Source organism: Delphinapterus leucas, chromosome 11, assembly GCF_059928025.1.
Source record: "Delphinapterus leucas isolate spDelLeu-1000000601 "Yukka" chromosome 11, BTC_Dleu_Yukka2, whole genome shotgun sequence".
In the NCBI taxonomy this organism is placed as follows: Eukaryota; Metazoa; Chordata; class Mammalia; order Artiodactyla; family Monodontidae; genus Delphinapterus; species Delphinapterus leucas.
In genome coordinates, this window is record NC_143139.1 from 44,706,491 (window position 1) to 44,722,500 (window position 16,010).

The 16,010-nt window shown below is 50.9% G+C and overlaps 1 protein-coding gene across 1 annotated transcript; it reads right to left on the bottom strand.

Moving 5' to 3' along the window:
• Positions 1-213: 213 nt before the first annotated feature.
• LOC149748017 (17-beta-hydroxysteroid dehydrogenase type 6-like) lies at positions 214-11,497 on the bottom strand. The gene is made up of 2 exons (XM_089920887.1): positions 8,977-11,497; positions 214-5,638 (listed from the first exon to the last, which is right to left on the bottom strand). Exons 1-2 carry the CDS (start codon positions 9,258-9,260, stop codon positions 5,614-5,616), a joined length of 309 nt encoding a protein of 102 aa, XP_089777013.1. The 5' UTR covers positions 9,261-11,497; the 3' UTR covers positions 214-5,613.
• Positions 11,498-16,010: the final 4,513 nt, after the last annotated feature.

Below are 16,010 nucleotides of genomic sequence, written 5' to 3' on the forward strand. Positions count from 1 at the left end.
GCCAGTTGTTGGAAGGACTCACACAAAGCTGGTCTAACAGTTGTTCCCCTTTCACTCTGTGAAGATGCCCTGCCCACAGCCCTGCGTGCCCGGCTACATTGCCCTCTGCCCCTCCTGTGCTGAGTGAGGCCCTGCCCTGCCCGGCACCACACCCCGAATCCAGACCATTCAGACACTGAGAAAAGACTGATTTGAATGGGGATCATGGGATGGTGTGTGCGAACCTCCCCCCAGGCAGCGTGGGATGTAAAGCCCAATAATTGGAAAGAATCAGGTCAGTTGTATCAGGGTGATGATGGAGAAGAGGAGGGAGCTGCCCCCTCAGGAGATTAAAGAAAGGACCAGAGGCTGGACCCCAGAACAGCTGTGCATGCAGGGACTTTCACATTCAGTAACGGGGGTGGACCCATCAGGGGCACAGAGCTGGTGAGTGGGGCAGGGACAGAAGGAGCCTGGTTCAGTGCGCTGGGCATCTCCTGACCGTCCACATTTACTACAGCTCCGACTGGTAAGTAAGGAAATACGAGAGGCACTGGGAGGGAAGGAGAGGCTTCCCCAAGCAAACAGAGGCTCAAATGCCCCTGGAACCCACCCCAGCAGCCAACAAAGACAGACAGGGGCACAGATTCAGCCTTTAGTGGTAACTGTCAAGTGCAGGGAGCTGACTGTAGTCCTGAAAGTGTTTGTCCCTCAGGTGGGAGTTGGCAGCAGTAATAGAAAGGCTCGTCTTGCAGAAACCAGCCTGTGCCTGCTTCCTGCGTGACCACCAGGACCCTCCTACAGAGGCTTCCCAAAGGGTGAGGACGAAGAAGGCAAGGATGAAGGATGGTGCCCTGGAAACTGTCAGGAAGCTGGGGTGACATGCAAATCCTAGGCAAATAGAAACCCTGCTAAGGGAGAAGGTCGTGGTTTCTTTACTTGGAAGAAACAAGAGGGTTTTTTCCTCAGTGACCACGAATTGCTTCAACCATAAACTCCCATGGGGCCATGCAGAAGACATGTCCCAGCCGTCATGCCATCTGCTTCCCTTTTGTGAATCCTGAAAGTAATATGATGGCTTGTGGGGGTCTCCGGAGCTTCAGACTACATTCCAGGTGAGAACAACCACAGGAAGGTCAGGAGAGAGCAGTAAGAGAAAGGAGCCTGGGGTGACACTCACTCACCTGGGAGCTGCAGGGGCAAGAAGAAGAAATCCTTCAGAGGCTACGCTGTCAGGGAGACTCACTGACAAAGATCTCTGCAGCTTATGTCCTGGGAAGGGCAGTTGGGCCAGATTCCAGGACAACACCTGTGACCCTCACGTGAGCTGGAGCTGACGCACACACCCCCCGGCGTAGCCCAACAGCATCTCAGTGGGGACCACTGTCAAGTGTAAGGCCATCTCCCCCCCACTCCCTCGACTCCACCCAGGACAAGTCCTCTAAACAGGGGGAGGTGTAGGTAACAACTGGGGGAGCTGGAAGGGGTAGAGAGAGTAAGGGCTAACTGTGCAAGCTTGTTTCCATCTCTACACGTACGCAGTTCCACTGTCTGAAGTGGAGACCCAAAAATGTAGAAACAGACCAGGGCCTTCAGGTGTTGAAGATCTGGTGCTCAGAGGGGATGAGGGTTGCAGGTGGGGAGTCACTGACCCTATGCGACTCACAAAAGACCAGGATAGCCGAGGGAAAGAGTGACAGCAGCTTCCTTGTGGCACTCCCCTTGATCCTCATGGCATGGGTTCCAGCCCCTGCACAGGTCCATCAGACAAGACCTGGCTCCCTCTCCAAGGAAGGCAGCCTGGAATGAGGAGAAATGGGGTTCTGCTGAGGGTCTAGGCTGAGGACATGGGCTGGTGTGCATTGCACTTCTTTTTCAATGCATTTGTTGTTCCATCTTGTCTGAAGTGGGGCCCTTGAGTCACAGTCCACACTGTGGGCCATGGAACCCATCTCAGTGTAACCCTTGCCTCCCCACCCCCGTGTAGGACCAGCAAGGAGGGCCAGGGTTTTGTTTTTTGTGTGTGTGTGTTTTGTTTTTTTTTTTTTTTTTTTGCGGTACGCAGGCCTTTCACTGTTGTGGCCTCTCCCCTTGCGGAGCACAGGCTCCAGACGCGCAGGCTCAGCGGCCATGGCTCACGGGCCCAGCCGCTCCGCGGCATGTGGGATCTTCCCAGACCGGGGCACGAACCCGTGTCCCCTGCATTGGCAGGCGGACTCTCAACCACTGCGCCACCAGGGAAGCCCAGGGCCAGGGGTTGTAATCTCACAAGTTCTCTGACATTCTGGAGAGGATTCCTGGAGGTGAGTCCAAACCTCCTGAACACATACCTCCAAGGCGTAAAGTGAATCAATGATGCGTTATTTGATTTCAGTTTGTTTGGAATCTGGCTCTGTGTGTTTCTCTCTGTGTGTGTATAAATAAAAATACGAAAATCTGGGGTCTTCAGATCAAGTATGAAGCTCTAGCTTTGTATTTAAGAGGTAGACATGATAGACCTTGAGGGGCTGACATGACAGCCTTGGAGTACTCAGAGATCCTTGAGGAAACTCCTAGCCATCTTTGTGTCTTCAGCAGTCCCCTGTCTGACACCAAGCGCTCACCACAGTCTTGAGTTTCAGTGGCCCTGCAACGTTTGAACTCACTCTCTGCTCAGAAATGGTGACACTGGGCTTCCCTGGTGGCGCAGCGGTTGAGAGTCCGCCTGCCGATGCAGGGGACGCGGGTTCGTGCCCCGGTCCGGGAAGATCCCACCTGCCGCGGAGCGGCTGGGCCCGTGAGCCATGGCCGCTGAGCCTGCGCGTCCGGAGCCTGTGCTCCGCAGCGGGAGAGGCCACGACAGTGAGAGGCCCGCGTACAGCAAAAAAAAAAAAAAAAAAAAAATGGTGACACTGTTCTATAACATAAGGTTCCCCTAAAGACTCCATACCCTTGACTTTGAACAAAAGGAGAAAAAAGTTCAGGTTTTCTAGTTGACACTTGGAGAGGTCCCTCCCACTCCAATTTGTACTCAGCCCAGAAATCTGTGACTTTGAACAGATGCCTTCTCCACTGAGTCCATACTCAGACCATCATGAGAAGAGTGGACACATAAAGAGTCGGGGTCTCAGGAAGCACTGGGACATCAAGGGAATTCCTGTCCTGCACACAGTAGGTGCTCAGTAAAGATTAGCAGAAAACATAAGACCGGGGTCCAGAAGTGACCCCTACTCTCCTCCACTGGAGGGTTGGGGGAGGGGATCTGGACCAGGGGACCCAGAGGTTGGCAGAGGATGGATGGTGGTGACTCTAAAGGAAGGGACAGAGGGAGGACCACAGAGAGAGGTTTCTGGTGAGAGAGACACTAGATGTCCCCAGGGAAGGGTCTGGGCCCTGCCTGTCCCTTAGACACCTCTCCTTGTTTGTCCGTCCTGTGTCTAACCCTGGGAACCCAGGTCACTTGATAAGCCCCAGAAAGACACATTAGCCCCTCACTTCTGTGGATGAAGGGATGACCTCACTTCCCTCTTCAAATCCCTCCTCAGGTCACCCCACTCACCCCTTCTCCTCTGTGAGGTCACCTGACTCTTCCTCTCGTAGGCACACACCCACTGCTGCCCAAGGCATCGGTCCCAATCACTGGGGCTGCGTAAACTTTTCAGCTTTTATTTTCAGGAAAATATAATCAATGGAAATGCATGGTTTCAAGACAAAACAAAAATTGGTTTCTGTGTCCTCTGTCAGGACCCCTATTGAGGACGGCCCTTTCCAGCCAAGGTCTGCTGAGTTGGCACCTAGGCTGATGTGTCAGGCTGGTGGTCACCCTCCACACACACCCCTGTCTACAGGTATCTTTGGAAGGGAGGGACCTTTACCTCCCCCAGACCACTTCTATCCCGTGGGAGGGGGAGACTGGCCAGGGCCAAGGCACACCCAGAAGAGGTGGACAGGGGCAGAGGGTGGGGGGCCGAGGCCCTGCCAGCTGCTCACACCCTCCCTAAAGTGTGGATTTTTCACAGCTGCATGTGGAACATGAGGCACTGAGAGGCCACTCAAGGAACAGGACACAGACGTGAGCTATTGACCCCTGTTCCTCAGCCACAAAACTTGTTCCTTTCTTCCTAATATCCCCAGAATCCTAAGTAATGTCCCAAGAGAAGCCTGAGGAGAAGGTGGGGACTGAGGTGGAATGGGTGTCCCCGGTGACATGAGAACCCCTCTCTCCACTTTATTTCCCTCCCTCTGATGCATCCCCTCCCCACACAGTCCCCAACTCCCCCCTACCATGCACCCCAGTCTTTGGTTATAAAAAACAAGGAACGCCACTCATCATCCAGTTCTACAAGGATTAAGTCATTAGTCACTACGTTGCTGGCCCACAATATACCTCGAAAGGAATTCAGAACAAAGATCAGGATGAGGAGCTCTGCTCTGGGAAAATAGCAAACAGGCCCTTAGATAGAAATATTTCTGGAGAAATTCTTTATTACCCTGGAATCTTGCATCTTTCCATACTTAAGAAAGCACTAAAATCATTAACTGAGTTATCTGTTCCTTGTGACTAGGAGTAACCTTCTACCTAGATGTATGCTTGATTGCACAACCCCTCAACCAAAATCACATAGTTGCTGGTTTCTCCTTCTGCCTCTTCGGGGCAGGTCCTCAGAGGTATCTGAGAGACTGCACCCTGGGCCATAGTACTCAGGAAGACACTAAATCAACTCAACTCACAGCTCTTACATTGTGGGTTTTTTTTTTTTCAAGTTGATCGTTTCAGGGCCTTAGCAGGCCTTGGGGATCTCCAGTAGATCATGGAATCAATCAGGAAGGTGGGCAAGTAGCTCATGGGGAGATAGATGACCATGCCATCACAGCCAGGTAAGTATTGGATCTGGGGGTGGCAGGCGTCAGGGCATGATCCATGCAGTCCCACATGAGGAGATACTCTCAGGTCAGCTTGGCTTCAGTATTTCAATTGACTTCATGACTCCAGAAGGAGACGCCATACAAATATATCCTCACTTCCCAACCCTCCCACTTTTAGATCAACTTCAGGAAAAAGTTTCTAAAAAATTCTTGGTCCTGCCAAATCTTGTTACAAATCATTCAAGCAGTGTGTGCCACCTCTTACCCCAGGGTCACACTCCAGACTAAACCCCCTCTTGCTCTATTCCTGAGAATATGTGCACCGCATAAACTGAAGGTCTCTACAAACACTAGAAATATACGCACTTGAAAATCAACTTGCCGTGAGTACGGGTATCTTCCATTTTGTGCTTCAGTTTTCTCTCCAGATAACACGGGGTTCCGATGAGACACTGGTCCCCAGGTCTACCAAGCCTGGATACTTTCCTTATGTTACAAGTTGACCACACGAGACCGTGGGGATGGAGCTCTTGTTCCCATTGTGTGGGTGAGTCAGAGCCCGGAGGATGGACCTGAGACTGGAAGAGGTGCTAATGATGGACCCAGGCTTCCAGACAAGAGTTTGCTTCACTCCCCAAGGTCCACAGCTCACTCATCTAAGGCCAGGAATGTCTCCCCATAGAGTACCTTGACCTCTGGGATGGCCCGATCCTATGCAGCATGGAAACTTCAAGAAAGCACCTCAGGACTGGACATAGCGATCTTGATCAGGCTTGATCATAATTATTTTCACCCCAAAGTAGAGAGCTCTCTCCTGCAAGGGAGACAGGGAGGGGGGCAAGGACTTCAGAGGTCTTGCAAAACAAAACACAAAAATGCACCAAAAAACAAAGTCACCAAATTAAACTGTGTTGGGTAACTGGAAACCTCTGGAGAGTTGTAAAGTATAGAATCCAGGAGAAGAAATGTTATGATGATGGTATTACTTCTGTGTAAAATTTGAATATATTTCCAAATATTTTACAAACTTATAATTCTTAGCACTAAATTCTACCAATTATGAGGCAAGGTACCACTTAAATGCTATCTCCTCTTCTTCCCCTCACCTCTAATCAAACACCAAACTAGGCACAATTTACCTTTCCCATACTCCTCAGTCCCTTCTCTCCCCTCTTCCACCCGGGTAGCCCCCTGGACATCGTTACTCTAAGGAACATCACCTTGCCTGTGGACACAGCTCCACACAATTAAAAGCCCCCTCTCCCTGCAGCCCGTGGAGTCTCTCCCACAGACATGATTAAGTAGCTCCCTGGATAAATGGCTTCATGGGGTACACTCCCCACAGAGATCCCAGAACCTAAATACCGCAGCAGTTGAGCACATGGAAGGGCTGCACAGACAAATAATATCAGGTTCAATTCTGCCTCGACACTTGGTGACTGTGGACCCTCACGCAAGGCAGGAATATGTTGAATCAAACTCCTTAGGCCTCGCACCCACCTGGACACCCAAAAGATAAAAGGGTGCTTCCCAGTGAAAGACCTACACAGAGCGGGAGAAAGGGACCTGGAAGGAAGGGCCTCTAATTCTCTGATGATAGGAAACCCCTGTAAAAGTCTTCCCCAGAGCACAGAAGCAGGACAGAGGAAGTGTATCCATCCCAGGCCAATAACTGAGGGGGTCTGAGAAGGCCTCAACACTGTACTTGGACATGGAGAAGCTCCCACCAAAGAGAGACACCCGGCCCAACACTGGAGGTATTGACGTCACGGCCCCTCGCCTTCCACGCTAGGGGCAGCAGACTCAGGGTCACCTCGATCACCCCCAACAGGTTCACGTCCAGTATCTTCATGAAGTTCTGTTCGGTCAGCTACTCATTGGGTGCGGTGGGCATGGAGATGTCGGCTTTATTCACCAGGCCCCAGACTCCTGGGAACTGTGAGGGCGAGAGGGCAACACCGTGCTGGGCCCATAAGTGAGGACCCAGCTGTGGTTCCAAGTCACCTTACACCCAGTGAGGACTTTAGGAGAGAGGCTGCAGGGGGAACGGCTGGAACAGAGACCAACATGCTGCCTGTGGGTTCGGGGAGACCAGACCCTGTAAGCGGTTGGAGGACAGAAGGTGCGCCACCCTCCTGACTCAGTCTTCACGCCCAGCCCACTGCCTGGTGACAAGGGGAAAGCACCCCAGATTGGATGAAGGCAGGGACTGAGGTTGAAGAAATCTAGTGGGTCCATAGTCTGGAACTCGGAGGGTGAAGTTTTGGGTTTTCACAGTCCATGTTGTCCTTCCAGACGTTATCAATATTCACCTATATTTTCAGATTTTCTGACAGCTGCAGGACTGAGTGCCCAACAGCTAGTATGAAAGAAAGAGAGACACACAGATAGACCATGAGGAAGGGAGGGGAAGAGAGGATTAAAAGACAATGGATAAAAGACAAAAACAAAAAGATGAGTAATATCTGGGTGGAGATTGGCTGGGTAAAACAGACCTGAAATCCCAGGTTTGGGAGAATGTGTTGACAGGCCTGGTATTGACCTCTAGGGCCTGGCTTTGAAATACCCGCATCAATACTGAGCAATGTTCCAGCAGGAATCTGGGGAATTCCATGGGGTAGGCTTTCAGGGGAAGACAGGGCTGCCACTATTAACCACCCTCCCCCAAATCGGAATTTACACTTTGTCCCAGAAAAACCCACCCTCTCCTCCCACCCAAGGAGGCCACTCTGGCCCTAAGCCCCTCTATTCACAGGTCACCCAGCTTCCTGGAAACCTCTCCGCAAGACTCAGAGACATGTACCAAGAATTTAAAGACTTAACCAACTAACAGAACTCAGAGCAGTAAAGCAGGGTCAGGGGAGTTGGGTGCAGGGTGTTGGAATTATTAATACACAGAGTTAGTCCCTCCCCTGCTCTGTACCAAGTCTGCCCTTGTAGGAATGTATATTCTCCCACCATATTTGACACCAAAGACCCAATCAACATACAGGGTTATATTATTGTACAACATGAGATATGTAGCCAATATTTTGTAATAACTGTAAATGGAATGTAACCTTTAAAAATTGTAAAAAGAATTTTTTAAGGCACAAACAAACAAACCAAAAAACCAAACAAACAAATAAAAATATGCATGGTTATAGAATAGAAAATTTGGTAAATAAATTTTACCAAGACGTCATTTACGTTCAACACAATGAATAAAATCTAGGAAACCATTACATATTATATCATGATGTACTGCCTTAGTAAGTAATGTTATTCTAAAGGATACTATATTCCATTATTAAAAATTATGTCTTTGAAATTTTTCTATTATATTGTAAAATTTATTAAATTCTTTTAATAAGTATCAAGATACCACTATATGCAAAATATAACACCATGTATGTCAAAATATTATCAGTACTTATCTCTGGGTGGTGAGATTTTGGGTGAGTTTGGTTTTCATCCCTGTACTTTTCCGTTTCCACAATGACCATGTTTTATATTTATACTAAGATAAAAGAAATTAATGTTCTTTCCCTCACCAATAAAAAGAAGACAGAACTGTAGTAAACAAAAACAAAAAAAAAAAAAAAGAAAAAGAGAAAGTGATCCCATAGTAGTTTTCTGACCTTCCTTAGACAAGTCCTGACAACTCAGTTGTCGACATCTGAAAACTGCGTGACATTTAAACACAAGTCGGATGACTAGGGGTCACCAGCAAGAACGTGATCAAGTGCTGAGAGCTCAGCTCAGCTCCAGCGCCGCTCCCCAGCCCCCCATGCAGCCTTCCAGCCAGAGTGCCCATCTCCACCCGTCCTCCAAAAAGTGCACCCCGATCACCCTGGTCACTCAGCATCAAGAAACCCAGACCTCCTACTGACAGTGGAGGGGACACCAGACAGGAAGTCTGCAAGGACACATTCTCATCAGGGAAAACTCTCCCCCAAACTGCAGAGCCTCAAGGTTGGGAGGTGGAGGTGGGATGGAAGAGGCTTTGCTGGTAAGCTGGATGAGGAGAAGAACACAGGGAGGACTTCAAGTCCTGGAAAACACCTTGGGAATCTCCCCAGGCAGCTGTCAAGGGGTCTCCACTTCACAGAGAGGAAACAGACTTGAGAAATATGGGTGGTACCTCTGTCCCTCGCATGTTCCTTTACCCACTTGGTGGCTGCAGTGATGCTCTCAGTCTTGGTGACGTCCAGGATCACTGTCTCCAGCCTGTCTGACGTCTGGCCCTTCAGCTGCTCCGCCCCCTGCACCATCAGACATGCATCCAGGACCCTCAAGCCTCGCAGGTCCAGCTGCCTGGCCAGCAGGTTCCCGAAGCCCGAGTCACAGCCCGTGATGAAGACGAACTTGTCCTGGAGGTGGCTCACCACCTGCCTCTCCCGGTACCAGCGCAGGAGGTAGTACAGGCCCACGAGGACCACCAGGTACAGCCACATGGCTTTGCAGGGGACAGACACAGGCAGGCAGGGGTGAAACTCAAGTCTGGCTAGTGTTGAGACAGGAGGACTTAAGAACACACACAATGTTGGTTGGCCAACCAGCCTCCAGGCTCTCTGGCATGGAGTCCTCAGGATTTTCCTGTTCAGCCTCTTTAGTGACTATTATTGATTCTGGCCTCAATTTGCATGTTTTTTTTAGTACACTTAATTCATTTCTAATAGACATCATTGCATTTCCAAAACAACGCCTTGAGGATGAGAATGCTTTTCCCAGCCACCTTTTCCTGGTTCCCCACTCCTCCCTGTTTCCTCCTGCCCACCTCTCCTCTCCCCCACCACCACCCCCGCTCACACACATTGGAACACTTATATCTCAGGTCTCATGGTTAAGGGCCGATTTCTTTACTTTTTCTGCTCAAGTGTGGGACCTGGGTCTTTCTGACCTACTGGAGATTCTTACATAGGGAATACACGTGGAATCGAGACACAAGTGGCTTCAAAACCCAGCTCTGCTGCCGACCAGCTGTGTGACCTTGGGCAGCTGGCTTAGCCTCTGAGCCTGGTCTCCTCCTCTGGCTCAGCTCCCAGAATTCACCCCTGAAAGACTAAGTCCCTCTCAGCCTCTCTAGGATTAGAAGGGGAAGGCAAACGAGAATAGGGTCTCTCCTGGTGAAGAGGCTCCCTGGGCCAGAAAGGCGTGCAGGAGAACAGCGGGGGGTCTGATCTCAGAGGAAGGGGAGGGGACAAGAAGGGAATGGGGGCGACACACGCGATGGTGAGACGTCTCCCAGATGCCGGGCCAGTTGTTGGAAGGACTCACACAAAGCTGGTCTAACAGTTGTTCCCCTTTCACTCTGTGAAGATGCCCTGCCCACAGCCCTGCGTGCCCGGCTACATTGCCCTCTGCCCCTCCTGTGCTGAGTGAGGCCCTGCCCTGCCCGGCACCACACCCCGAATCCAGACCATTCAGACACTGAGAAAAGACTGACTTGAACAGGGATCATGGGATGGGATGTGCGAACCTCCCCCCAGGCAGCGTGGGCTGTAAAGCCCAATAATTGGAAAGGTGTTAGTTCGGTTTGTATCAGGGTGATGATGGAGAGGAGGAGGGAGCTGCCCCCTCAGGAGACTAAAGAAAGGACCAGAGACTGGACCCCAGAACAGTTGTGCATGGAGGGGCCTTCATGGTGTGGTGGTGAATACCATTTGTTAAAGGGGGTAGAATTATGATGAGTGGGGTGCCTACCCACTGGCACCCTTGTGGCCTCTGATGGACTGGGCTCCAGTCCCTGCTCAAGTCACCCACTGGACCTGCCTCGCCCCCCAGGAGAAAAAAACTGGGATGGGGTTGAGGCATGCTGAGGCTCCGAGGGACTTTGAGGAGGAGGACATCTTTGTCACTGCGGTTCTCCCTCCACTGTGACCGGATCCTGAAGGGAGCTACAGGAAGCAGCGGTGGTTTGTGCCCTTCAGGAGGTGCTAGCAGAAACCAGAGTCCTAATCTGTCCACTCTTCCCTGACTCTGGAGAGGACTCCCGGAGGTGGGCCCAACCCTCTTGAATACCTTTCCCCATGGGGATACAAAATGGCTCAATAATCATTGTCTGGGGGAAGAGAAATGGCACGATGTTGGCTGGCCAATATGCCTCCAGGCTCTCTGGCACGGAGTCCTCAAGATTTTCCTGTTCACCCTCTTTAGTGACTTCTGAATTTAGTGAAATCCAGAAGTTCCAGGTTAAGCCTGAAGCAATGGTTTCATGTTAATGAAGCCACACGGACTGTGCTGTGTGTGCTGAATTGTAGAGAATTGCTGCCTCAGATCCCCCCGAGGGCAAGGGCTGAGTCTCATCTTCTTGTATTTCCAGGACCTGGCAGTGCCTAGCATCTGACAGAGATGAATGAATGATCACCGCAACATCTTCTTCCACTCTCCTTTTCCCCTGCATTTCTTTTTTTTTTTTTTTTTTTGTGGTACGCGGGCCTCTCACTGCTGTGGCCTCTCCCGTTGCAGAGCACGGGCTCCAGACGCGCAGGCTCAGCGGCCATGGCTCACGGGCCCAGCTGCTCCGCGGCATGTGGGATCTTCCCGGACCGGGGCACGAACCCGTGTCCCCTGCATCGGCAGGCAGACTCTCAACCACTGTGCCACCAGGGAAGCCCTCTTTTTTTTTTTTAATAAATTTATTTTTATTTATTTATTTTTGGCTGCATTGGGTCTTCATTGCTGTGTGCGGGCTTTCTCTAGTTGTGGCGAGGAGGGTTGCTCAGCAGTTGTGGCGCACGGGCTTATCTGCTCCAACAGCATGTGGGATATTCCCGGGCCAGGGCTCGAACCCGTGTCCGCCGCATTGGCAGATTCTTAACCACTGCGCCACCAGGGAAGTCCCGCCCCTGCATTTTTTTTTTTTTTTGCGGTATGCGGGCCTCTCCTGTTGCGGAGCACAGGCTCCGGACGCACAGGCTCAGCGGCCATGACTCACGGGCCCAGCCGCTCCGCGGCATGTGGGATCTTCCCGGACCGGGCCACGAACCCACGTCCCCTGCATCGGCAGGCGGACTCTCAACCACTGCGCCACCAGGGAAGCCCCGGCCCCGGCCCCTGCATTTCTTACCTTGTCTGACAAGATGAAATTCCCTGAAGCTTCCATCTCCCGCATCTTTATAATGGGGGAGGGGAATCCAGATGACTTCAGTGAGTCCTCTCAACTCCAGCTCTCCAGGAGTCTAAGAATCCATATGTTGTCATCAAAATAGTGAAACTTTAGGAAGTTGGGCCCTCAGGAAGCACTGGAAAATTCAAGGGGAATTTCTGTCCAGCACACATTAGGTGCTCAAGATGAGTTAGTAGAAACAATAAATCTGCAATCAGAAAGGGAATGTTAGCACATCAACCGAGACCCAGGGAAGGTGCTTCGTGTCAGGAGGTGGGGGAATCTGAGTGAGGAACAGAAGAAAGGGGAGGTATGGAAAAGTGAAGGGGTGGGGTGGAATACTGAGGCCTTCCAGGAGGCTGCTGGGTGGGGCCGATTTTCCCTGGGGTAGTGGTACCCAGGGCCCTTCCAGTCTCTCTCAGTCTCTCCAAGCTTCCTCTTCCTCAGACTAATGTGCACATCCCCACACACACTTTCCCAAGAGGGAAACCATGAGAGGAAACAGTTGTCCTTCATCTTGTGGAAGGATAAGGGCTGGGAGCAAAGGCAACTCATTTTCCCTTTCTCAAGCCCTTCCCCAGGTCATCCCACACATCTCTCAGCCTCCATAAAGGGGGCTTCTCCCCCAACCAAGAAATATCCCAGAACTCCCAGGGCTCAGTCCCCTTCATGGAAGTGTTGGTCCTACCCCATTTTCTCATCCTAGCCCCTATCCATGAGAAGCTCTTCTACTAGGGTGGTCATTTTTAACCTTTCGGATATCATGGACCCCTTTTCTTTTTAATAAAGTTATTTATTTGTTTTTATTTTTGGCTGTGTTGGGTCTTCGTTGCTGCGCATGGGCTTTCTCTAGTTGAGGCAAGCGGGGGCTACTCTTCGTTGCTGTGCTCAGGCTTCTCATTGTCATGGCTTTTCTTGTTGCCGAGCATGGGCTCTAGAGCGCAGACTCAGTAGTTGTGGTGCACAGGCTTAGTTGCTCCATGGCATGTGGGATCTTCCCGGGCCAGGGATCGAACTTGTGTCCCCTGCATTGGCAGGCGGATTCTTAACCACTACGCCACCAGGGAAGCCCCATCATGGACCCCTTTGAGCACCCAAGGAAGGCTCGAAGCCCCATAAAAATGACAACACAACAGGCAGGATTTTGTACCTAATTTTCGGTGAGTTCACAGACCACCTAAAGCCATTAGGTGCCAGCATCCAGGTCAAGAATCCCTGCAATAAGAGTTTACTGAACTACTAGCAGAGAGATTCAGGCGAGTTGTTTAATCTCTCTGTGCCTCAGTCTCCTTGTCTACAATAGAACCCACACCTCATTGAGTTGTTGCGAGGATTAAATGAGGTGATACTTGGAAAGCACATTGCAATCATGCCTGGCAAATGTAACTAATAGCTGTGAGCTGTCACTGTTACTCCATCTCTTCTGTGGTGATTCATAGTGGCATTTGTGGTTCTTGACCTTCTGTGTAAGAAACACAATGTCAGATACTAAATAAAAGAGGAAGCTGGTGTTGATCCAGTTCAGAGAGAAAAAAAAATGGTTAGTGTCAGTGGGACTAGGGAGAGGATCTCAAGGTCAATTCCACAAAAAAGGGATTTCTCCCTCCTCATCTCCAAGAAGCAGAAAACGGGGCATGTTTATGCCAAGCACTTTACATATACAATGTCATGTATCTCATACAGTAATCCTGCAAGGAAGCACCATTATCCTCATTTTACATATAAAGAAAGTGAGGCTCAGGAAGATAAAGTGACTTGCCCAAAGTCACACAGCTACTAAGTGGTGGAACAAGGTGTCAAAGGCAGGTCTGGTCCCCAAGCTAGTGTTCTCTCTACTGTCTCCGGGATGAATGAGGGAGCAGGGAAGAGCCGAGCAGAGCAAGGATAGGGTCACTGGGCCACATCCATCGTTGGGGAGCCTGGGGAGCTCCCGATCTGGTGTTCCTGGGTAGACAAGGCTGCGTCCCTGGTGTGGGGCAAAGCCATGGCAAGAGGGCAGAGCAACTTCCGAGGCTGGACTTGTCTTCTGCACTCAGTGAGCTTCTGGAAGCTCAGGCTGGGGAAGGAAGTGCAATGGTTGCCAAACTCCTCAGCCTTGACCTGTCCACAATCCACCTGCCCTCGCACACAAAGTAGGGTCCTTTGCCACACAAGCCGGGCAAGTGGGCAATTCCTGGAACAGCCCACCCCACCCCTTCCTCCAGGGTCCAGGCACAAGCTCTTGGCCCTCCCAACCCTGGGAAGCTGCCTGCCTTTATCTGTGCCTTCCAATAACTCCTTCCTGGTACCTTCCTTCCTTTCTGATTGTGATTACAATGTCTTGTCTATATTTTGGGGGGGGAAAATGGGAGGGAGGGAGAGGAAGGAAAAAGAGTAAATTTCCAGGAATTGTTTTGCTGCTGCTGCTCCTGTTGCTTGGAGCAAAGCTGTTTGCCCCCCTCCTCCTGCCCAGGCTGGCAAGGAGCCTGGGCTCCTGCCCCTCCCTCTTTCCCTTCCTTCCAGTCTCTCTTTCCAGCTGCCTCCCTCCTCCCTCCAAAGAAAAACACCCACATGAAAACTGCAGAGTTATCACTCATTCCTTCCTGAGGGAGCAGCTTTCCCTCTGTGCCTCTGCCAGAAGGAGCCACCATCACTTCCTCTTGCTGCAAATACACATTGGGAGGTGGGGGGGGCGGGGGGAGGGCTGGGGAGCAGGTGGAGGTAAGGCGGCAGGGGGTGACGTCTCCACGTGGGAGGGAAAGGGTCCTGGGTAGAAGATTCAGAGACCCAGGACTGAGCCAGTAAAATGCAGTCTTGAGAGGAAGGGAAATGACCATGGGTCAGAATGTGTGGTCCCTGTGGAGAGAATAGAAGCCAGAACTAGGGTTTTTTCTGGCGGGTGCTTGGTCCAGTAGAGCCTCCATCTGCATGGGTCAAAGGCATGGAGAAGGAAGTGAAAATTCTCAGAAGGCTCCTTACTGAAAAGAGATAGCCATAGGATAGAAACTGAGATCCTAAACAGAGAGAGTAGAACTGTCTGAAAAATCAAAGTAACCCACATTTTAGGGATTCCTTGGTGGTCCAGTGATTAGGACTCAGCGCTTTCACTGCTGGGGGCCTGGGTTCGATCCCTGGTCGGGCAACTAAGATCCCACAGGCCGCAAGGCATGGCAAAGCACACACACACACACACACACACACACACAAACACACACACACACACATTTTACTTCGTCACAGCTCATCATGACAGATTTCTTGACCTAGGAGTGACCTGATGTGTGAGTGGAAGTGTGACATAATAAATATTTGGTCTCTGCTCCCAGTTCCTCACACAGAGCTCCTAAAATCCTTGTAATTTCCTGAGTGATGCAAGTGATAGGAGCATCTTACACAGAATTCCTAAACCCCTTGGAAATTCCTGGGTGATAGGAATGTCTTTTGTTCTAATGAGATGACTCTTGGTGGGCTCCAGGAAGGCTTCAGGATGGGGCTGATCACCAGAAAGACCAAGTCTTGATTAGAAGCTTAGAACTTTTAGCTGCACTCCCACCATCCTCTGGAAAGAAGAATGGGGTTGGAGATTAACTTAATAATTGATCATGCCTATGTGATGAAGCCGCCATTAAAATTCCTAAACTGGGCTTCCCTGGTGGCACAGTGGTTGAGGGTCCGCCTGCCGATGCGGGGGACGCGGGTTCGTGCCCCGGTCCGGGAGGATCCCACATGCCGCGGAGCGGCTGGGCCCGTGGGCCGTGGCCGCTGGGCCTGCGCGTCTGGAGCCTGTGCTCCGCAACGGGAGAGGCCGCAGCGGTGAGAGGCCTGCGTACCGCAAAAAAAAAAAAAAAAAAAAAATCCTAAACTATGAGGTTCAGAGAACTTCTGGGTTGGTGAACGCATCCAAGTGCCAGGAGGGTGGTGCATTCCAACTCCACAAGGACAGACCTTACCCTATGTACCTCTTTATCTGGTTGTTCATTTGTATCCTTTATAATAAAACAGAAAACATAAGCAGAAGCAAACTATCAAAATTGCCAGGAGGGGGGTTGTGGGAACGCCTGTCTTTGCAGTCATGTTGGACAGAAGTGTGGGTACCTAGGGGAACCCACTGATTGCA